General features: G+C 39.8%; 1 protein-coding gene across 1 annotated transcript in view; it reads left to right on the forward strand.

The window, feature by feature from the left end:
• myo1e.1.L (myosin IE, gene 1 L homeolog) overlaps nt 1-24,005 on the forward strand; it is a 104,519-nt gene extending 80,514 nt beyond the window's left edge. Inside the window, exons 19-28 of the mRNA XM_018253019.2 lie at nt 5,035-5,179; nt 8,906-9,020; nt 10,684-10,853; nt 11,273-11,418; nt 15,764-15,910; nt 16,779-16,939; nt 17,027-17,113; nt 17,387-17,585; nt 19,536-19,705; nt 22,788-24,005. Coding sequence (XP_018108508.1) covers nt 5,035-5,179; nt 8,906-9,020; nt 10,684-10,853; nt 11,273-11,418; nt 15,764-15,910; nt 16,779-16,939; nt 17,027-17,113; nt 17,387-17,585; nt 19,536-19,705; nt 22,788-22,864 — 1,417 coding nt within the window. The 3' untranslated portion in view covers nt 22,865-24,005. The remainder of the gene's footprint in view (nt 1-5,034; nt 5,180-8,905; nt 9,021-10,683; nt 10,854-11,272; nt 11,419-15,763; nt 15,911-16,778; nt 16,940-17,026; nt 17,114-17,386; nt 17,586-19,535; nt 19,706-22,787) is intronic.
• Nucleotides 24,006-25,118: the final 1,113 nt, after the last annotated feature.

The following is a 25,118-nucleotide window of genomic DNA, read 5'->3' on the forward strand; positions in this document are numbered from 1 at the left end:
CACGCAGGCTTGGACACTGCTATTGAGACAAGCTTTACATCATGCCAAAAGCTTGTTTATGCGCCTGAATGGGGCACCTGATACCCATGCCCATGCACTGGCTATACAATTAGATGGAGAGGAGAGAGGGGGGAATATGGAGAGTGCAATGACATCCAGGGAGTGCAGCGTGAAATTTAATGACTGAGGCATAGAGGAGTGGCAGGCAATATATGATTTACAGCTGAGACTTTTAAACCAGTTTATGACAGTAATGGATGTTTTATTTAAAAATCGAATTTGGGTTTCATGTTTAATTAGAAAAATTCTTTTATTATACAGCTTTTTATGTTTGGTGGCAGGTCACTTTTAAAATGTTTGCCTTGTTAGCTATGGGCTTAAATGGGTTGTTCACCTTTGAGTTAACTTTAAGTATAATGTAGAGAGTGATATTCTGAGACAATGTGCAATTGGTTTTCATTTTTTATTGTTTGTGGTTTTTGAGTTATTTAGGTTTTTTTTTTTTGCAGCTCTCCCATTTGCAATGTCAGCAAACTGGCTGCTAGAGCCCAAATTACCCTAGCAACCATGAATTGATTTGAATGAGAATATGGAATATTAATAAGGAAGGATCTGAATAGAATGAAGAGTAATAAAAAGTAGCAATAACAATAAATGTGTAGCCTAACAGAGCATTTGTTTTTAGATGGGGTCAGTGACCCCCATTTGAAAACTGGAAAGAGTCAGAAGAAGACGGCAAATAATTAAAAACTATACAAAATAAATTAATAAAGACCAATTCAAAAGTTGCTTAGCATGTGGGCATTCTATAACATACTAAGGGTCAGGGCACACAGGCAGATTCAGGGAGATTAGTTGCCCAGCGACAAATCTCCTCTTCTTCGGGGCAACTAATCTCCCCGAACTGCCTTCCTGTCGGCTAAAATGCAAATTGCTGGTGGGATAGCACTTGGCACGATTCGTTTTCCGAAGTTGCCCGAAGTTTAATCGTGAGATTAGTCGCCCCAAAGAAGAGGACATTTGTCACCGGCGATTAATCTCCCTGAATCTGCCTGTGTGCCCTGACCCTTAAAGTTAACTTGAAGGTGAACCACCCCTTTAGCATTTTAAGGTTGTTCCCCTGCTATTGAATTATTTATCAATAAAATTATTTCTCAAGAATAGGGATGGGTGAATTTGACCCATTTAGTTTCGCCAAAAATTCGCCGCTGCCGAAATGCAAGTCTATGGGCGTAATTTCTGCCGCGAAAAAAATCGCCCATCCCTACTCAAGAAGCACGGAATGGAAGCATTTTGTACTTCTATGACATCACAGGTATTTCAGTGTTTAGCAGTGAATCACTATGTGCTGTGGCGAGGTGCGTCCTTATTTGCATTCTGTGGCTGCACAAACAAACAAGTGATGCTCTTAATTAGATCCCTCCCTGTTCCAAATAGGTGCATTGTGCTCAGTGCTGTGTTATTCCAATTTAAGGTGTCCAGTCTCTACATCAGCCATTGCAGTTTGGTGGTCCATCGGTTAATAATGTTGTGGGTGGAAATGCTTGGGTTTAATTAGGAAGTTTGCAGATTTTCTATAATCTGGTCCCCTTTTATACAATTAGCTGTGATAATTCTAGAACACTAATGAATGTCTGCCTTGGTTTACCAGACTGGTGGCAAATTCGATCCATAAAGCAAATCAGTCCATGTCTGAAATGATTTTACTGGAAGTAAAGGTTTTTTGTCAGGACACTGGCTCAATGTTACAAACTCACTTTTACAGTAAATCCTGCGTTAATAGAAGTGAATAAGCAACTGGTTCCAAAAGCAAGTTCTTATCCTTATTTTAGTTACTGTTTTGATTTCCCCTTCATTCATATCTGCCTTCAGCAAAGGCAGGGTGCAGGAGGGCAGAACCCGTTCTGCTTAAATCTCTTCCTGGTGACGACATTTTGCTTTCTGAAAAGCATAGTAAAATAAGTAGGCTGTGTAAATAAAGCGACAGGGCTGGAACGGCCTGTTTCTCTAGTCTCCAGTTCTCATGTGACGGCTTCCTGGCAGCCCTGAGCTGAGCTTGTCAATAGACATTTCTGTGCAGTATTTTATATTTACATGCAAAGAACAAAAAGTGAATGAATGGTTTTGTTCTAGTGTGAAGCCAAGGGGAAGTGTGAGCAGACGTTCCATGTGGGAGATAAATGTGACTTTCTACAGTAGAGAAAAAGGGGATATGACTATCCAATATATGTCACATGTTGGGATTTATAAATAAAACCGTATAAAGTTATATACTTATGGTCTCCAGAACAAGCGAGGCTATAGGTTTATATGATTACAGTTGGTAAATCCGTTTTTGAAATGTAACAATATAAATATTGCCACCTTCTCCTTGTTCACCTGCACAGACTGTGCCATTTGTGAGTCTCTTTGCAGAATAATTTTAAGGACGTGTAACAATTTATACCAAAACAATTAAAGTCTAAAGGGGTTTCACATCAGTAACATACTTCTATTGGTCTGTTGTTGTTTTTAATTAATACTATGTATATAAACCATCCATTACAAAGAGCTAATGACTTTTTATACTGTTTGTGTAATATATTTTTATGGTGTTATTTTTCACCACCTCAGCCCTGGCTTATACCCTTCACAAGTCAATGGGACAAATTCAGGCAGCAAACATTCCCTCTGCTTTAAAGCCAGAATTTAACACCTGTTTTTTTATGCCAAACTTTTACATCTTGCTGCATACATACATGATAATACTATTTATTATATGTTTATTAATATACTATAATATTCCTTGCATGGATGTATAGCTATGCTGGATTTCCCACAGTCACCTGTTTGCTAGATAACCAGATAACCTGTTTAAGGACTTGTTAAAATTATGTTTAAAGGGGTTTGGCACCTTTTAGTTAACCTTTAGTATGATGTAGAGATTGATATTCTGAGACAAAATGCAATTGGTTTTCATTTTTTAATATTTGTCGTTATGGAGGTTTATAGATTATGCAGCAGCAATTTCAGAAAACTGGTTGCAAAATCTGGTTGCTAGGGTCCAAATTACCCTAGCAACCATGCACTGATTTAAATAATAGACTGGAATATGAATTGGAGAGGACTGAATAGAAAGAAGACTAATAAAAAAGTAGCAATAACAATAAAAGTGTAGCTTTACAGAGCCTTTGTGTTTTAGATGGGGTCAGTGATCCCCATTTGAAAGCTAGAAAGAGTCAGAAGAAGAAGGCAAATAATTAATAAACAATAAAAAATAAATAATGAAGACCAATCGAAAAGTTGCTTATACTTGGCCTTTCTATAACATACTTAAAGTTATCTTAAAGGTGAACCACCCCTTTAAGGTTGTGTTAAAATGATGATGTCATACAAAGATGTCTATCGATCCCAACTGGCTTTATTGATAAAAGGCTTTGAAGGACACATTTTTGGAAAGCTCATTCCCAGATCACCAGATCAGGTTGATGTAATAAAAGGTACAAAGTCTGCTACTGGTCTGGTAACCCATAGCAACTGCCCACTCTGGACTCAGACCCTGGACTCCAGTGCTAATATTTTATAAATGGTGCTCCAGTTTCAGAAACATGCCTGATCTAGAAACCCCCAGGCCGAAAGCATTCTGGATGTTGCCCGTATATAATATCTGTATTATGCCTGTATAACCATATATGAGCACAAACCTAATCAGGGAACCAACCCTAAAGAGCATAAGGAATATTTTTGGTTTAAATAACCCTATGTGTAGAAGTACATTGCTTATGTATGTTGTATGTATATCTAACTATTCTATTATAATAATAATAATAATAAACAGAGGGAAAATATTTGTTACACATTGATTTCAGTGAAATCATCCCCACTGTGCAAATATGAACAAAGCTTGGTTACTTGCCAATGAAGAATCCAATGTATAGGGCTTTCAAAAATCTTCTTGTCTGCTGCCTTTCCACTGGAATGTGTCTGCACTAGTCTGGCTCAGTAGCTTTGGAGATGCAGCACAGCTCTGTGTCCATTCATTCACTCAATAGGGTTAGGGCAAACACGAAGATTCAGGGAGATTTCGTCGCACAGGGATAAAACGACTCTTCTTTGGGGTGACTAATCTCCCCAAACTGCCTCCCGCCGGCTAGTATCTAAATCGCCAGCAGGATGGCATTTGGAGCGCTTCGTTTTCAGAAGTCTCCCGAAGTTGCCTCACGAGGGAGCATTTACACATTAATAAACATGCAGGGGTTCTTCCTGCTACAGTTGCCTTCATGTGCTCGGTGTTTCGTTGCATTATTAACAGGAGACCATTAACCTGCATGTATGTTTTAGAAACCCAAATAAGCACATGGAAAACATACAGACCTTGTGCTGATGCAGTGTCCTCTCCGTAACATTGAGTAATGTGTGCATGATGAGAAATGTCCAACAGTTCTAGGCAAGGTGTCAATCCGCATATTGTTTTGTTGTAAAGCCTGTAAATGGACACTTAGGGGGTTATTTAATGAACTCCGAATGCAAAAATCACTAAAAATGTGTGATTTTTTTAAATAAAATAATTTTTCTGAATTTAATAAACCCCGAGGATGGAAAAGTCCAAATCAAAAAATCTCAGACCTGTCAAAGTCAATATATGCTGGGTATTCGTGTAATACCCGAAGTTTTTGGGCAAAAATCTGAGTTTTCGGGTGAAAAATCCGAAAAAAGAAACGTAAAAATCAGATTTTTTTGGAAAATGGAATAATAAATAAACGCAAAAAAACAGAGGATTTGATTGGAGTTTGTAGCAGAAAATACGGAGTTAAAATTCAGGCTAGTTTTTTTGCTCAGAACATTCTTTGTCTGTATAAAGTATCGGAGTTAAAACATGAGTGGAATCTGCTGTAATGTTGCCTAGGCTGAGAGGTTTTCCATAGACTCTCAAATTGGGATCTCTTACCCAGGCAGCAATAAAAATTGCTTTTTATTACTTATATTTCTAATCAGGCTTCTCCTATTCATATTTTGTGCCCTCTTCATAAATTGTATCCTCTTCTTGTGTTACAGATATGCAATCCTTACCAAAGAGACCTGGCCATCATGGAGAGGAGATGAGAAGAAGGGAGTTCTCCACCTACTGCATTCTGTTAATATGGACTCCGATCAGTTTCAGCTTGGGAAAACCAAAATCTTTATTAAAGCCCCAGAGTCTGTGAGTATGAGCTTTTCACATGGTGTTTGGGTTGGGTTTAAACGCACTAGCTGTATTAGGCAGCATTACTGTAGCTAATGTCTCTGATGAAGTTATGTGAATAAAACTACTTATGAGATTCTAAAGAAAAGACCTGATCCCTTTTAAGTTTGGCTAACTGTAATTCAATTGAACTGGGGGAATCAGCCCTATGTCCTGTTAAATGACAACATGGTCATTGGGATGAAAATGTTGTTTGTCCACCAAGTTCAGTCATTTATTCACTTCTTCGTGTTGATCCAGAATTAGGGAAATGGGATTTCTTGTTGTAGAGAGAGCAACACAAAAAGGAATTTGATCAATGCACATTCCCTGGCACCATATTTTACCGGTAATTAATTCTGTGTAAGTGCATACATATTGACTCGGTCACACATTTATGATAATGAAATTGCTGAGCCAGTTGGGGTGTACTTTTGTTCTTGAATGTAACCAGAGGGGTTTTTTTTATAACATACATTTGTTAGTGTGGTCAGCAGCCCCTATTTGATTAAAGTTTGTCACATGACTGGGGGCAGCTGGGAAATTGACAAAATGTCTAGCCCCATGTCAGATTTCAAAATTGAATATAAAAAAATCTGTTTGCTCTTTTGAGAAATGGATTTCAGTGCAGAAGTCTGCTGGAGTAGCACTATTAACTGATGGGTTTTGAAAAAAACATGTTTTCCGATGACAGGATCCCTTTAAGTTTTATTGTAGGTCTATTTCTCTCCCTGCTTATCTTACACTTATACATCCACTATTCCCTTATGTCTTGCTATTCTGCTTTTATTCTCCCATCTTTCTCTGCTCCATCTTCATACCCCATTCTTGTTATATAAATAACAGATAATCCAGATCCCAGAGGTCCACGATTCCATCTGAAATCCACTCTTTACATCTATGCAATATATTAACCCTTAACAAGATAGTTTAACTTAAAATGATTCTGTCGTTATCTTTATGGAGTCGTTTTTATTTCTAAATTACATTGTTTACACTGCAAATAATTCACTCTGCAATATAAAATTTCATTCCTGAAACCAGCAAGTGTATTTTTTTGTTGTAATATTGGTGTGTAGGCAGCCATCTCAGGTCATTTTGCCTGGTCATTTGCTTTCAGAAAGAGCCAGCACTTTAGGATGGAACTGCTTTGTTGCAGTCTGTTGTTTCTCCTACTCAATGTAACTGAATGTGTCACAGTGGGACCTGGATTTTACTATTGAGTGCTGTTCTTAGATCTACCAGGGAGCTGTTATCTTGTGTCAGGGAGCTGTTATCTTGTTACATTCCCATTGTTCTGCTGATGGGCTGCTGGGGTAAAGAGTGACTAAAGTTTATCAGAGGACAAGTCACATGACTAAGGGCAGCTGGGAAACTGACAATATGTCTAGCCCCATGTCAGACATAGAACACATTACATATTAAGTAAGAGAAGGCTGCCCAGTACTAATCGCTTGCGTAACATGAGTGATAAATGAAAATATTTGATTACAATATATCATAATTAACTATAAACGTATGCAGTGGTTCCCGCTCAATGTATAATATACTGCTTTGTCCTGAATAGAATCAGCAGTGGTGACTGTGCTGTAGGCAGGCGACCTTTTGTTATTGACACATCCACGCCCCACCTGAATAAATAAGTCCATCTGTGTGTTCCTGATACAGATGTCGCATGAATATGTTTCACACAAACTCTCGCAATACAAACATTTTACACCACAGTTGTGTTGATCATCCCTTTTTTCACAGGGACGTCTCAGAATGTTTTATATGTTCTAAAGTAGTCTGCAAGGGTTTAGTGGATATGAAATTCTATGCTGCGGATAAAGATTGATTCTGGTTCATGAAATCCCAGGCTTTATGAACTGGATCCAGGATACAAGCACACCTAGCACAGCAATAGGAAGTGCAGGTGATTTGCTAGGAAAAATAGAGCTTTAAATATTACTGAATTGCTAATATGTTTGCCTCATTGGCTGGTAATCTGTCACGCAGAAGCTAAAGAATTAGGCCCTTCTCAATAGTCTCTATAAGATGTACTACTTATGCTTGTTGTCTGAAAGCATGCCTCTAGAAGGTCAGCCCCTACACTTCAACACTGACCATTTGGCCACCTAGGTCTCCCTCGCCACAAAGACTTCAGTCCACAATTTACTGGCATATTTTCCATACAACACACCACAATGATCAGATGTCCTTATTTGTGGGCTAGACTTCCCTTCCAAGTACACTGAACCATTATTTGTATGTGGTGTAACTGCACCGTTAAGTTCTGTGAAACCCAGATTTTCTTTCAGTAATATGTTTAAGTTGGAAAGCTCTCCTGTTTTGTATTTAAAGCCACAGAACACATAGCGAGATAAATGCTGGTGTGATTTTAAGGAGGCTACCAATAGATTCTTTCCATGGGAAATCATTTATATTGTAGATGCTTTGGGGAGGGGAATGTTTATTATTCTGTTTCAGTATTATCTGCATATGCTTTTGTCTAAAGCACCTTGAATCTACAAGGAATGCAACAGCAAGTCCCCCCCCATGAGATAAACAGAGTTTACTTGAACCTGTCTCATATGTCATATACTGTATCATAGAGCTGATTCACTTATTCATCGTCATTTGAGTTCATTATTGGTCATAGAAAATGAGATTTTAAATAGACACCTGATATTGAGTAAAGGAGTTGAGCAAAGGAATAAAACACATGCTTGTGAAAAATGGTAATACTGTTAATTCAAAGGCAGTGGTCACAAACCAGTGGCTCATGAGAAACTTGTTGCTCACCAACCCCTTGGATGTTGCTCTCAGTGGTCTCAAAGCAGGGGCTTATTTTTGAATTCCAGGCTTGGAGGCAAGTGTTGGTTACATAAAAACCAGGTTTACTGCCTAACAGACACTCCTGTAGACTGGCAGTCCACATAGGAGCTACCAAATAGCCAATCACAGGCAGTCCACATAGGAGCTACCAAATAGCCAATCACAGGCAGTCCACATAGGAGCTACCAAATAGCCAATCACAGCCCTTATGTGGCATTGGCAGGAACTTTTTCATGCTGGTGTTACTCCCCAACTCTTTTTACATTTGAATGTGGCTCACAAGTAAAAAAAAAAAAAAAAGTTGGGGACCCCTGCTTTAAGTTTATGTTCCTTTCCATCATGGGATCAGTATAGTAACTGCCACCATGCCCCATACAACAGTAGTTAGATTCAAACAATATAAAGTAAAGGGTTTGATTTTTCTGTTTTAAACATATCTTTCAATCATTTGTTAGAATTAATATTAAGTTGATCTTTTCTAGTATATATTCTGCCATGGGCCAAATGTTATATTGGTGCTTCTTTAGTGCCATTTCTGCTTTTGTTTTATATCGGTGACAGCATTTTCATTCATTTGATATTTTCTTGCTGCGTTTGTCTATTTATATATGCAAACTGCACAGGTAGATTCATTTGGTGCCTATTCCATAAAATATATGGCTTTTGGGTCGCTGAATACCATTAGTCATAATGTTGCACATGTTGCCAACAATGCTGCCAGCGTTCCAAAGTGCCCGTTCTTTATGAAGTTGAGTGTGTCCACTTTTTTCAATGAAAGAGAGGAGAGCACTCAAACGCAGATTAACTGCTGGTGATAAGTTGAGTGTGTGCCTGATGATTAGATGTTTTCTATTCATTCTAATGACAAACCTTGATGTTGTTGTACAGCTCTTTCTGCTGGAGGAGATGCGTGAGAGGAAATACGATGGCTATGCTCGCTCAATTCAGAAAGCCTGGAGGAAGTATGTTGCACGGAAGAAATACGTGCAGATGAGAGAGCAAGGTACAGAACATCTATTGTTTCATTTTTCATCTTTATGGACTTCCCTTTATTTTATAAGGTCCTTTGTCACTTGTCTCTTTCTCCATTGCGTTGTGTCAGTGATATTACTTCCCTCTGCCAAGTTACAGATGAGACCAGAAAGGATGAGTAGTAATAATAATGGTCCGTTAAATATTTGGGGCCATGTTGAAATATAATTATCCCACATCAATTTTTAACCCATGAATGTATTACACAATTGTGCCTTATTACTGTTCCAAAAATGGTACAACAAAATGACAGAAACTGCATGTGAGGATGTTGATCAGTTAAGATGACCTCACTAAATAGGTGGCCATAGACCTAGTGATCCACTCAGCGATGTCGACAAACAAGCTGATCTCTCCCCAATATGCCCACATTGAGGTGGGCGATATCGGGCTGATCTGATCGTGGGCCCTAGATCATAATGCATCCGGTACGGGAGGTTGGATTGCGGGACCGCATAAACGCATAGATTTTTAACCTGCCCGATCGAGATCTGGCCAACTTTCGGCCAGACATTGATCGGGGAAGCCAATTAGCAGATGGTCTGTCACCAGCTTTTATTAGACCGTATATGGGGGCCTTTACTCACGTTCAGACATTTTCAAGCAAAAATGGACAGTATCAGAGTGTGTGGCCCCTCAGGTTAATGCTGATGCTGCCAAAATTGCATGTTGGAGGCCAAGAGGAGGTCATCTCTTTCCAATATAACTTATTGGAAGCTGTCTGCTGGGACATAATTGAGTTTAGAATGTAGTGTGTGTCATTTAGCATTTAGTCTCAATAAAAGCTAACACTGGCAGCCACAAAGAATCATTTAGGGGATGTACTGGGCAACCCTGACAGCTAGATATGGCTTTGGTGGTCATCTGTGCTACAGGTCTCCATCTGAATAACCCTCTTGTACAGTTAATGCATATCCAGCACAGTAACTACTGTATAAACACTCGTGTTTGTGTTGACCTACCCAGAAACCAGGCACCAAAAAAATGGATTAGGAATCGAGTGGAACATATAATCTCTCTAATGCTTTATTTACCAGTAGGTCTCCAGGTGACACAAGGTCACCCATTCCCATTACAATAAAGGAAGTTCTGCCTAAATATTCGGAAGGGGTTTTGTACAGTGAGAGCTGTGAAGATGTGGAATTCTCTCCCTGAATCAGTTGTACAGGCTGATACATTAGATAGCTTTAAGAAGGGGTTGGATGGATTTTTAGCAAGTGAGGGAATACAGGGTTATGGAAGATAGCTCATAGTACAAGTCCGGTCCGGACTGGGATTCAAAATAGGCCCTGGCCCTTACAGCAGCCCCTCTGGCATTTTCCAGAACCCACAGATTGCCAGTCTGGGCCTGGTACAAGTTGATCCAGGGACTAGTCCGATTGCCATTTTGGAGCCAGGAAAGATTTTTCCCCCTCTGAGGCAAATTGGAGAGGCTTCAAATGAGTTTTTTTGCCTTCCTCTGGATCAACTAGCAGTTAGGTTAAAATAGAGTGAACAGGGTTGAACTTGATGGACGTGTGTCGTTTTTTTCAACCTAACTTACTATGTTACTAAGTAAAAATTTATGTCAATAATCTGCTGTAAAACTTACTTTAGTTGGATGAATTGTTTAATGTACTGTGTTTTTTTTCCAGCTTCTGACCTGTTCCTTAACAAAAAGGAAAGAAGACGGAATAGCATTAACAGAAATTTCATTGGTGACTACATTGGTATGGATGAGCACCCAGAGCTTCGCCAGTTTGTGGGAAAAAGAGAAAAAATAGATTTTGCGGACACCGTTACTAAATATGACAGAAGGTCTAAGGTATGTTAAATAAGGAAATCTTAATCACCATTTGTTGGATTTACATTGGTGCAAAGGCTTGTGTTGCACAACCAAATCTTGTCTCTGTCATTTTATACAACCTACAGTATGAACCTTACAGAACAGTTAAGGGCCTATTCATATCGCTGTGTACAATATGCTTAGAAATAAAACTCACGGTGCTGTTTGATTGCAAGGAATCACCCCCCATAAAATCCAGCCTATTTAGAAAGTGTCCTAATGATTTAAAGCACATGTCAAGCCCAGTGTAAATATCTGAATTTGTTTGGAAAATCGACAACTGACGTTTTTTATCCACTACTTCTTACAGTGGAACTTGTATTTGAAAGGAATTCCCTGTTTCTCTATATTACTATACTGTGTTATGATACACAGACATTGCTTTGCTTGTTTTTCAGGGTGTGAAACGGGATCTTATTTTAACCCCAAAGTCTGTGTACCTGATTGGGCGGGAAAAGATGAAACAAGGTCCAGAGAAGGGGCTGGTGAAAGAGGTTTTAAAGAAAAAGATAGATGTAGAACGGATCCTTTCAATCTCTTTAAGGTAAGTGACTACTTAGTAGGTGCATTGATATTCTTTGTATGTATATGTGCATAGGGTTACATGCGCTTTGTCACCTTTGGTTACAGTACTAACCTTAACATTTACATATGGAGTGTTTGTTAAGCCTACCCTGGGCTATCCAGGCAAGCAAAGTAAAGTACTGAATTTCATGGGAAAACATACGGTATTTAAACCTTCAAGGTTTTTTGTTTACCGAAGGTAGAGGGCAAGGGATCATGCAATTGGGGGTGCAAAATGTACTTGTACCTTACAGTGGGATGTACTCTGCGTATGGTGCAGAACACAGAGATGCCATGCAGGGGAGTCATGTACTTAAAGGGATACTGTCATGGGACAAAAACATTTTTTCAAAACGCATCAGTTAATAGTGCTACTCCAGCAGACTTCTGCACTGAAATTGATTTCTCAAAAGAGCAAACAGATTTTTTTTTATATTCAATTTTGAAATCTGACATGGGGCTAGACATATTGTCAGTTTCCCAGCTGTCCCCTGTCATGTGACTTGTGCTCTGATAAACTTCAGTCACTCTTTACTGCTGTATTGTAAGTTGGAGTGATATTGCGCCCCCCTTCTTCCCCCCCCCCCCCACCACCAGCAGCCTAACAGAACAATGGGAATTGAATAGTGAATGAAATTGTGATGTGCTGACCAGCTCGATACCCGTGGGACCAACTCCTGCACAAAATGTTCGACCCAGCAGCTCTGGCTTCCGTCCACCACATCAACCTTTTGTGATGTCACTGCGGTGCGGGTTGGGCGCGGGTCTATAAATAGAGGGCAGCAGCGTGCCCAGGCCAAGATCGGTTTTGAGAGAAATTCTCGACCCGCACATCACTAGAAGGTAACCAGACAGCAGCTCCCTAACACAAGATAACAACTCCCTGGTAGATATAAGAACACTTAATAGTAAATACAGGTCCCACTGCAACACATTCAGTTACATTGAGTCCTAAAGTGCTGGCTCTTTCTGAAAGCACATGACCAGGCAAAATGACCTGAGATCCCTGATGGCATACATACATAGGTTTACTGTTGACCCCTGACGTTCAAATACGACGTTCAACTATGACGCTCAAATATGATTTTTAAATTTGACGTTGAAATTGAAATATAGATTTAAGTCCCAATTACTACTCACTTCCCCCCATACACTAAAGTGCATGATGAACATCATCTTCATTCATAGAGAACATCTGAGGACAAGAATAATGCTTTCTGCCCAGTACTGTCTATTTGTCTGTTTCATATGTTTGGTTAAAAAAAAAAAAAAAAGAGTTAACAAACATACGCAATGTATCTTAAATTGACCTGTATTCAGTAAAGAAAATATGTGTCATGATTGTAAAATGGACCACGCTATATTGTATTACATGTGTTGCTGGAGTATACGTAAACTTGAAATGTGAACATATTTTGTTCTTATTGAATGCAAACAAATAAAATATAGAATTTAAAAAAATATGACCTGAGATGGCTGCCAATATAAAATGAAATTTTATATTGTAGAGTGAATAATTTGCAGTGTAATTCAGAAATAAAAACGACATAATACAAATCATGACAGAATCCCTTTAACTCCTGCACTAGGCTCTGCACATTTTTTTTTGCATTTTGTCCTGTAAATGAGGCCAGCAGTTTTCATTGTTGCCTCTCACTATGGGGCAGATTTATCAAGGGTCAAATTTCGAGGGTTAAAAAACCCTTGAATTCAACCCTCGAAGTAAAAAGGATTTTATCGCAAAAGCTTTGATCGAACGATCAAATAAAAATGATGAAATCATTCGAATCGAACGATTTTAAGCTATCGATCAAAGGATTTTTATTCGACCAAAAAAAACTTAGAAATATTGGACTTCGGTAGCTTTAATTTGGCAAAGTATGAAGTCAAAGTTTTTTGTAAAGAGACAGTACTTGGATTATCAAATGGTCGAACAATTTTTACTTTGAATCATTCTAATCATTCGATTCGATCAAATGTGACTAATTTGATGGTCGAAGTACCCAAAAAATTACTTCGAAATTCGAATATTTTTATGATTCGAACTATTCACTTGAGCTTAGTAAATCTGCCCCTAAGTAATTGGGCATTACATTTCCATTTATCTGTTATTGATCTAATACAATGTTAAATACGGTTGCCTCTTTCCCAGGTTTTAAAGAACATCTTAAAAAATTGATTGAATCCCATGTATGACCAAAAATAATCACCTCCTAGTGGTGACTCATTCAGATGTCCGTCCTGGAAAAGGGCAAAGGATAAACGCTTTGCTGTGGATGTGGTTTGTGAATGTGGGCTCTGCGTGGGCTGTCCCTGTGATGTGTAATATATATATAGATGGATAGATAGATAGATAGATCTGCAGGATTTAGGAGGGGAGAGATTGTGATACTATATAATAGGAGACCTGCCATCTTGGCCATTATATTTTGCCCCTGTACAAACAAACTATTAAAAGCCAACTCCTTCTGTGGTTGTGCCTCACGAGAAAAGTTCAGGCGACTTTGGTAAATGTAGCACTCTGAGTGCCATCCTGCTGGCGATTTACATTCTAGCCGGTGGGAGGCAGTTCGGGGAGATTAGTCTCCCCAAAGAACGGGAGATTTGTCGCTGGGCGACTAATCTCCGCCAAATCTGAGCATGTGCCCTGACCCTAAGTCTACAAGAGGGAGACTGCAAGAGAGAAATTGAATATGTACATTTAGAACAGACACTGTTATCACAATGACACATGAGCATGACTAACTGTGTGTGCTGTACTATAACTCTCCAACACAGTGTGTTAAAGTCCACAAGGTCTGCAGAAAAACGAACAGATTTTATTACAATTCCAATTGGCAGAGAACATTCTCAACATAAAAGCGAATAAAAGCTATGGAAAGGTGTTTGATCCCTTCAACCATGATAAACATCACATTCAGAGCATTTCAGTTTCTTTGTTTACCCAAATTCCAGTTGAGCACAGATGGGCATGTGATATTCTGGAGACAGATCTTGTAAAAATAATATGCAGAAGTAAAGGTAAAAAAGAGACAACCATATGGTCATTTTGTGTAGCTTTAAAGCTGCACTTTTGCTCTGATGCCTTTGGAAACCTGATGTGCAGCCGGGAACATCTGTAAAACATTGTAGCCCTGTCGTCATGAGTAAGTCAGTGTAAAGATCCAAGGAAAAGTCTGCATAGGAGCAAAAGAATCTATGAAACCATCTCATATTTTCTCACCCTTCTGGCATAGACTAGTGACATCTGCTCCTGCTTTGTACTTGTTGGGGATTCCATATTCAGCCTTTACTTAAAGTGCCCCCATACCATTTCTCTCTCTCTCAAGTGTATGGGTGTGAATGAAATCTGCCTTGTATTGTGGCTCATTAAAGAGAATGGCAAATCTGTGCTACAAAGGGAAAGGTCTTTTAGCTGTTTCATTATTCTCAGTTCCACTTTAATAGGTATAACACTGCTCTCCAAAAACTTTTTAGCATGAGCTGCATTACATCATCCGTGACTATATTTGATGCACAAATCTGCCTATAAAGGAATATTTCATTATCCACCTCTCTCTTATGACTTTCCAGTTTTTTGTCTTGGATGAGATCCAGCATTTTGACTTATTCTATTCATCTTCTAATAACCCTATAAATATTATGTCCCCGCTATTTTAATGCAGAGCTTCCCTGGTGCACACCGGGATTTGTTTATCCACCGTTCAGATCCTGGAAGCCAGAAGGCAGTCAATATGCTTCAAAGCAATACATCGTCCTTATTGGCATGACGTTATGTAACATTAATAAGGGGGTTTAGTGTGGGTAAAGTAAATGCTCTCAGTGATGATGGCAGCTTGCTTGGCCCTATAATCACGCTGCAGTTTAAGCAACTCGGGCACTTTTTCCTATGGAGTGCAGCTGTTTGTCTGTATTTCACATGTTGGTATTTCACTGGTGCGTAGGAGCTTTTAATTGCATTTTGGGTGCAGCAGTAATGGAATGCTGATACTGGACTGATGTATTTGATGGTACAAAGTACCACTTACTCCATCTGGTACAGACCTCCATCACTAGGAGCAACTATGCTGTTACTACTCCTCCGCTACTCCAGACAAATCACCACTTCAACTTAATAATGCCGGCATAATTTCTATATGGCTTAACTTAAATCTCCTTGTACCTTGCTCCATAAAGAACAATGGGCTTTATCTGTGGTGGGCTGCAAGCAGTTCAGCTTCACTTATAGTTTCAGCTACTCCTATGGTTTAGTATTGTGACATTTTAGAGGTGCAATGTATTGTGTGTATCAGACTAGTGATCTACACTGGGTCATTTCTTTACAGCACTCTGCAAGATGATTTCCTTATACTACATGAGCAAGAATATGACAGCCTGCTGGAATCACTCTTCAAGACAGAATTTGTAAGCCTTTTATCTAAGCACTTTGAGGAAAAGACTCAAAGAAAACTACCTCTAAAATTTAACAATATGTAAGTACATTTTTGTGTGTGTAGCCTATTGTAACTCAAAAAACTAAATTCTTATTAGATTTTGTGGGTTACAATTAAACTATACTCCTGTTTGGTAATTTCTCCCTTTGTCTTGGTGAAGCTAGGAAGAAACATAGATACAAGTTGCAAATACACTTGTTTAGAAGAGTAGTTTTATTTCTCATGCACTTGCCTTCCTAGCTGGCCTCAGTTTGCAGGTGTCAGGCAGTTTGGGATCAGATCTCCAAGGGCCCCAACAAAGAACCATCCTATTGGTGCCCAATAGGGGCCTGAGCCCTTTGAGAGATCATATGACACTCTGGTAGGCCAGTCCAATAGAGGAGTCTGGAAGCAGTGAATACAACTTCGATGGGGCAGTATTTATTATTGCATAGAATCTATAAACAAAAAGTGCTTTGTTTCTCTTCATTGGGTGTATCCCAAGGTGGCAGATATATCTACAGCAGACATTGGTTGACAACTTTTAATAATAATTAACAGTAACAATCATATCATTCCTATCTTGTACTCCATTTGGGTAGTTGACTCAAGCAAAGCGCTGCTGGTTGGCTAGATATCGGTGTATGGCTGATCAGAGAGCATTTTTGTTTGATTCCTTTAGGCAGCTCCTTTGGCTGCCTTTTAATAACAGTACATAACAACTTTATATAATGTGATCAAAAATGTAATAGGGAACTGCTGTATATTTCATGTAACTTTGGCAGAACTATTTGTTTTCCATTGCAGTTGTGTTGTATTTCATACCTAGCTTGTAATCATAGTAAAAGCACCAAAGCCTCACTAGAGGTTTCATTTCATATGAAAAAAAAATCCTTTTAAAATTAACAATTTTCTTTTAATATAACAGTCTTGATATGAAGTTAAAGAAGGAAAACTGGGGCCCGTGGAGCGGAGGGGCTGGCTCCCGCCAAGTGCAGTTTATTCAAGGACAGGGAGATTCAGCAGTGTTGAAACACAGTAGCAAGGTGCTCCAGGTCAGCATTGGACCCGGCCTGCCAAAGAACTCCCGTAAGCAGAGACATTTTGTTCTAGATCACCAACATCTCTATTTCCAAATTAATCCTTCTCAATCTTAACCGAGTGTCATCATTGCAGGCCCAACCAGACGGAACATTACAGATGGAAGAGGCAACGCTAGCAAATCTAAGTCTTATCCAAGCAGAGCTGCCCCACCACCACCAGGTAATGGATTCTCATGCCTTTGTGTGTTTTCTCTTACACACTAAATGTAAATATAAGCTGCACGCTCCACTTGCAGACAATAAAAAGATGTATATTAAAGAATTGTTGTTTAAAAAATATAAATTTTAATATATATGTATACAAAATATACACAAATGAAACTATTCCTAGTGTAATCCTATAAGCAGCATTTGAGTTTTGAAAATCGGCTGTGCTTCTTTTTTTTCTTGAAAACTGAGGGAAAGTCTCTTATTTTCCCTGTGTTAAATAAAGGAGGTCATCAGAATGGGATAATAATGAACCCTCCATTTGGGCATCACCCACCGAAAGCAGCCAGACCATATAACAACTCTCGGATGTCGTCTGTGGACCACCCAACTTTACCACGGCAAGTTACTGGATCCTCGAGCAGAAATCCACAGCAACCACAGAGCCTGGACTTCCTTAGAGTGCCTGACCAAGGGGTTGCTGGGTAAGGAATAATTTACATACATCTCAAACACTTACCATGCTGTTGGTGGCTGAAGCCAGTCTTACAAAGACAGACGTCACAGCCAATTCGGACAGGTTTGGAAATGAAACAATGCATCAAACCTCTCCCAAAGGGCTGCAAAATCACCTATTAGGACACAACCAATAGCCCAGGGGCCAAATAATCGGATTGGCTTAGTTTAGTCCATCACACAATGAGCGGTTATTTTTGTCATTATCAACCCAATTCGTTAATGTTAAAATGATCAGATTATGGCCACTCTGTGGAAATAAAGATAAGAGTGTACTTTGGTACTTAAAGGAACAGTAACACCAACAAATAAGTGACAAAATAAATGACAATATAATGTACTGTTGCTCTGGACTGGTAAAACTGGTGTGTGCTTTAGAAACAAAACTATAGTTTATATAAACAAGGTGCTGTGTAGCCATGGGGGCAGCCATTTAAGCACAGGATACACAGTAGATAAAAGATACATACTGAAGAATCCCACTGTATACTACAGAGTTTATCTGTTATCTGCTGCATATCCTGTGTCTCTTCTCCTTTTTCAGCTTTGAATGGCTGCCCCCTGGCTACATAGCAGCTTATTTATATAAACTATAGTAGTGTTTCTAAAGTAGACACACCAGATATTCGTATTACCTTGTATCTCTAAGGGCAGGACTCATTGGTGCGTTTTGACCCAACACTTGTTTTTTTCTGAGCAGTGATCCTGCTGTCCCCACCATGTCATTGGATTTTCCATGTATCCTTATGGGAAGCAATGGCAGGCGATTACAGGCTTTTAACTGCTGCAGTTTTCTGGCTGAGCATATTGACCGCCGTAGGCCTTATCTGTGACATATACTGATCTAAATAACAGAAAAAGCAGTAACCTCACATAAGTATGAAATTTAAAGGACATGTTTCCAGTGTTGCTGAAATCCTCTTGCAGCAGAAGAAAATGAAACGCAGGTAGTGAGGATGGGGAGGGGGAAACGAGAGCTCTCCGAGGCAGTAAAAGAAACATTCTGTTGAGCAGCTGTTTTTACCCAAGGCTGTGTGTTAGGACCAAGACCATGTTGATTTAGCTACAGCAGCGCTGCAGTGTAAAACCACAGGCCCCCATAAACTGCATCACCAAACCAGCATTTGCAGACATGAAGCAGTTAAAGAAAATAAATACACGCAGTTCGTAAAAAAAAAAAAAAAAAAAGGCTGATTGTCAGACTCTAGGAAAAATAAAGAAAATATCAAAGGAATTGGGCAGAAAATGACACGTTGCACAATTGGGAAACTGCTTTCCCGTCTCCAGTCCCTATGCAGTAGACATAGCAGAGACTTTGAAGCCATCGGCACTGGTTGGATTCCATGTTTTTGCTGTGTGAGGAAAGGATTAGGTGGAATTGTGTGAGCAACAGCCCCAGCAACCTAATGAAATGCAGACTTGTCACAAGATGGGAGGTCAGAGGTTTACTTAAATTTAAATATGTTTGGCCATATGTTCAAATTCCTGACTGTTGTGGAGCAATAACATTTTAAACAAAATGGGTCCCTGTTTAAAAACAGATTTGAAGTCTATTATCTTTGAGAGAGACATGTGCCAGGTTAGAGGGCTCAGTGATACTAGCACGTTGGTAATGTCTTTTCCTGCCAGTGATCCTAAAAAGCTTAAGACCAAGTGAACCTTGTTGTCTTATGATATTCATTTAGGGCAGTGGCCGACAGGGAGATTTGTTGGCCAGGATTATTTATGCACAGCTGCGAGCGACAAATCCCCGAAAATGGGTCTTCGTTGGAAATAACTAAAATTGCTGGCAGTAAAACTCTGGAGGAATCTTTGCGATATGCTGGTTTTACCTGTAAAGAGCTATGAATGGCATCTATGTAAGAAGTAAACTATAGTGGTTACTGCCTGCTTTGATTGTTTTTCTTCCATTTGTGCAGCACCCGTAGGCAGTCATCAAACCGGCCCCCTCCAGGCGGTGGAAGGCCTAAACCACAGCCAAAGCCCAAACCCCACGTACCACAATGCAAGGCTCTTTATGCATATGATGCGCAGGATACTGATGAGCTCAGCTTCAATGCCAATGACATCATTGAAATTATCAAAGAAGGTAAAACAATAAATCACTATATTCTTTATTAATTTTTTTCATTTTTACGCTTCACAAAATAGAAAAGAGTGGCCATAATGTTCCTCATGAGTAAATTCCTTAGGGGCTATTTACTACCCTAAGGACACAAGTGAAAGTGCACCCTCAGAGTTCACATAAACAGCGTTAGTGCCCCTGGGAATGCTGGTCTCCACGTTGAGCACCAGATCAAAAATCCGGCCTTATTGCATGTGGCAAGGACAAGGCCTCAATTCAGACTGCATCTTGTGACACTCCTAAACTTGGTTGGGGACCAACATGTCTCCCTCCACAGTCAGTGCTCATTCCATGGGCCACGCCACATATCTTTGTGCTCTGAAAAGGAGAACAAAGGCCTGCACCCATTCTTCACATGCCCTACACAGTGTGGAAAGTGTAAAAATAAATCGTGATTGTGGGCCTTTTTTTGCACTTTGCACACTGTGTAGGCCATTATAAATCTAAGTAATATTGGCTTATCAATTACCAGGGCTGCCATCAGAGGAGTTCAGGGTGTATCCAGTGTGAATTTTGGATCATGAAACGGTGTCAGGTTATGGGGTGTGGGTGAATCATAGGTAGGGGTTTGACATGGATAATCAGGATGTGTGTTCTGGATTTTTTCCCATTGGGCCTCATTTCTAGTTGGCAGGACCCACCACCCAGGGTCTCGGGTTACTAGTTAATAATTGGGAGGACCCTGCTAATTTAATTGCATGGGGTCTGGTGGCTCTAATAAATGCATTATTCTGAACTTCTTTAGCTGTGAGTAGGGTTGCCACCTTTTCTGGAAAAAAAAATACCGGCCTGGCCTTCATATATATTTATCTTTTTTCCCTATTAATAACATTGGGATCAACCATCATTTTTACCGGCCAGGCCGGGAAAATAATGGCCAGGTGGCAACCCTAGCTGTGAGTTAAAGGGATTCTGTCATGATTTTATGATGTATTTTTTATTTCTAAATGACATTGTTTACACTGCAAATAATTCACTCTACAATACAAAATTTAATTCCTGAACCAGCAAGTGTATTTTTTTAGTTGTAATATTGATGTGTAGGCAGCCATCTCAGGTCATTTTGCCTGGTCATGTGCTTTCAGAAAGAACCAGCACTTTAGGATGGAACTGCTTTCTGATAGGCTGTTGTTTCTTCTACTCAATGTAACTGAATGTGACACAGTGGGACTTGGATTTTATTATTTGTGCTGTTGTTAGATCTACCAGGCAGCTTTTATCTTGTGTTAGAGAATTTTATTGGAATTAAAACTATATACAGAATCAATCATTACAGAAAAATATCAAACAAAACTTATAGCATCAATTCTTCCTCCATCAGTTCCCCCAATGAAACCTTCCCCAGCACCGAGAACCTGTTGTCACTCTCAATTGTCAGTTTCCCACTGGGCTCCTTTTTCTTTTCTCTTGTCTCCTTACCCACCACCTTCCAGTCCTCTCCTCCTCTGCCTTTATCTCTAATGGGCATATAAACCTACCTTCTTGGCCTCTCCTGCCCCTCCGGGGGTAACACAAAACCTTCTGTAGAAGTGCTTGGGCCTGCCGTGTCCTGACTCACTCTCACCAAGGTCTCTGCTCATCAGCTCCTCTGTATTGGGGCAAGACTTTCTAATGTTCTTCCAAGCCTCAGGGCAGTTCTTATAGGCATGGCCTGCCTTCAGAAATAAATTGCACTGGATTTGTCACTCACACGCCTTACTCACATGGCCAGTCTCCCCACAAAAGGCACACCTCTGTACATTACATTTACCTGCAAGATGGAACTTGGAGCCACAGTTAAAGCACAACCGTTGCTGGCCAACGTAATAACAAACCCCCGTCTTTCCCTATGTAAAAGGAGTTGGGCAAATGTTTCTGCTCTGAGTGTAATTTCACCTGCACCTTTTAGCCTCCCACCTAGAAACCTTCCTCATCAATAATCCTGGTAAGGGATGACAAGACAGTGCACTGCCTCCTGAGCCAAATGAGAATGTCCTCTGGGTGCACCATTTCACTCTTCATAATGATAGTGACATTCTTGGTCTCAGGCCTAGAGACCGGTATCACTCGGGAGCCCTCCCACTCCTGTGCCTCCGCCAGAATTACTCCAGACCCTGTGCCAACTGAAAACTTACATCAAACTCTGCATCAGTGATACTTAATAATGCAAAGATATCTGGGGTAAAGCCCAAAGCCTCCTGCCGGGGCAATCTGCTCTTTCCTTAACCCACTTCATCTTAACCACATTCCGTCTCATCCCATATTCTTCCTCCATAGCTTCCTCCTGATTTCTCTCTTGCAGCCTCTGCCTTCCCCACACTCGTATCCCTACAGCAGCAGTAGAATCAGTGCCTGTAACTGCCCCCACCTGCCCCACATTCCTGTCCAAGTGGAAATGATTTTCAAAAAAAGGGAAAGCTTATCTCCCAGACCCGCAAGGGCCTGGGAGAAAACACAGAAAATAGAGCACACCCTCCACACAACCTATCTTGTGTTAGGGAGCTGCTATTTGGTTACCTTCCCATTGTTCTGTTGCTGGGGGAAAGGGAGGGGGTGATATGCCTCCAACTTGCAGTACAGCAGTAAAGAGTGACTGAAGTTTATCAGAGCACAAGTCACATTACTGGGGGCAGCTGGAAAACTGACAATATGTCTAGCCCATGTCAGATTTCAAAATTAAATATAAAAAAATCTGTTTGCTCTTTTGAGAAATGGATTTCACTGCAGAATTCTTCTGGAGCAGCACTATTAACTGATGCGTTTCGAAATTCTGTGTATAAACAAAGCCTGATTGTGTAGATTATTCCTCTTCCTTGTGTTGTACTAATTGGTTACTTGAAAGGTAATCACAGCAGTGCAATCTTTTAGCTTTCAGGAAAAAGCATGGGCATTGCAACAAATTTGAGAAAACTTTAAAAATGACCCCCAGTGTGCCTTTTTTATTATTATATTGCCCATAGTGAGTATAGGAGTTAGATGTTGTTAATATTGTTACAGGCTGAACTGAGCGTTTGTCTGTTTTACATGTGACATGTCATGCTAATCCTTCAATTCTCTTAACTTGTAGATGGCTCAGGTTGGTGGACAGGAAAACTACGAGGCAAACAGGGACTCTTCCCTAACAATTATGTTACCAAAATATAGGATAAACTGAAGCAAGAATAATGCAGAGTGGGATCTGTGACCCTCCCTACAGGAACACCTTACTCGTAGTATCTATACTTGAGACGTGGAATCCAAATAAGTGCTGCGTGTACTCATGGAGCCAACCTCATAGCTCAAGGCAACAATGGATCATTGAAGCACTGAACTACAAAAAAATATATATTTATTGTATTTTATCCTAAAGAGAACTTTTTTTGCCAGAGTGGTCCAGAATGCATTGCAGAGCAATGGGCTTCCGGCCTGTCCGCCGGTAGAAACCAATAGGCAGTGAAAGTTGGGTTGGGTTTCGTGTAGCGCAATGAAATGTTTGCTTGTGGCAGGGTTGTGTTAAGTGCCTTTTATTTTAATGTTCTTAACTTATATGAAGATGTTTATGCACAATTCTGTTCTCCATTTGCATAGGGATGAAGGAAACTATTTCATATGCTGCTAGAACCTTGCAATATATATTTTTATTGATGGCAGGAATGGCAAGTACTGTGCATAGCAATACTGGATGTTCCTCTGTGGCTGCAGTAGGAATAATCTTCTATTGAAATATGGCTGGACCATGTTATTGTTACCTGTTCCAGGGCGCATCTCTTAAAGCTGTACATTTTTAAAGCAAATCCTATATACTGTACATACATATAAATATAAAGTGACTCCATGTATGAATGTATAATGTAGTATTCCACTGTATTTATGGGAAATGTAGTTTTAATAACTGTACCAGGTACTTAGGAAAATACGCACTTAGGTTTGTTAATGCTTTTATCCTCACCTGCTGTTGCCTACGAAGGAAATACAATTGATAAGAGATATTTCCTGAAATCAAATGAATATAAAGCTGCCCCCATTGATACAGATTTGCTTTTTTTGCACCAGGCTGTGCCATGGCTGAAAGAAGCAGAGTCCTTTAGAAGGCTGTGTGTATGTGACAGTTAGGAGACTGGCATGGCATTGGCTCTTGGTAGGCGGATGACTAAGTGGTGTGCATGACCGTATTCTAGAGTGTAAATAGGAGAGGTAAGTAATGTGTATGCAAGAACAGTGCAACATAAATAGTGCTTTCACACTGATCCAAAACTGGATAGGTTGGGAAAACCTAGAAGTACTTAATAAACATATTTTGTCTCTACCAAGATTAAGGAGCCTGTATATTAAACCATAAATTGTTCTGGTCGGGTTTTTAAAGGGAAAAACTCTACTTTGTAGATAATTATTATACCCCAAAGCTGCTAAAAATCCAAAAATACACCATCTCAAACCTGTCGAGTTCATGTAAAAGTCAATGGCAGATGTCCCTGAAGATGTTTCTTGACATTGTGATCCGCACTGGTTTTCGTCCGATAAGACAAAATAAATAGGAGTTTTTCTGGCGACACTTCGGTAAAGTTGAGTTTTCAGAACATTAATCAGAGGATTTGAATTGATGCACAAATTTGTTGCAATGTTCTTTTGCTCCACATGTTTACAGAAGAATTATTTATAAATTAGCTAAATTTGTGGATGGAAGTTAGGTTTTAGTATATAACCCCCTAAATGTGTGTTCACTTTGAAACAGATTGTAGAAGCTCTGCTTTACGCAAGCAACTGGGGCGCCCTCTGCTGTTCTGTCCAGGGAGGGCTTAAACAGAACAACAAAAACTTAATTTTCACAATCCTAACACTTCTGTTTTTAGTTTTATTTCTCCTGTCATATTGGCTGGAACTCAACTGCGGTGCTGCTCAATACTGCTGGGTAGGAAGCATTAGAGCATGGATTATTCCCCATTTAATTGCCTGCCAGCATAGCACACAGCACTTTATTTGGTTATCGTCCATAATGATAAAAAATGGAGAGATGGTGTGGGAAAAGTAGAAAGCATTAGTGAAAAGTGAGAGAGAAATAAAAGGGTTGTTGAATAGAATCTGGTGACTGTTTTTAAAAGAAAAAGGGAATAGGAATAAAAGGGGAAAGCATCTAAGAAGGGGAGATGAGAATGGATGAGATGACAAAGAGCAGAAAGTAAAAATGTATGTAGATGTTTCGGCTCTCCCTTGATATCACCCCCATCCCCTTATAATTCCACAAAGAAAGAAGGCATCTCTGGTGGGTTAGAGGGTTCAACTTGGTCCCTGAACAAAAAAAGATGGAACTTCTGGTCTATGGCCACTGGTATAAGGTGCCATCTGGGGTCTTTTGCAACAAAAGGTTGAACAGTTTTGTGGGCAGGTGCTCCCACGTTAGTATAATGCTTGGACCCCAGTT

The sequence above is a fragment of the Xenopus laevis genome, chromosome 3L (assembly GCF_017654675.1).
Source record: "Xenopus laevis strain J_2021 chromosome 3L, Xenopus_laevis_v10.1, whole genome shotgun sequence".
Taxonomy (NCBI): domain Eukaryota; kingdom Metazoa; phylum Chordata; class Amphibia; order Anura; family Pipidae; genus Xenopus; species Xenopus laevis.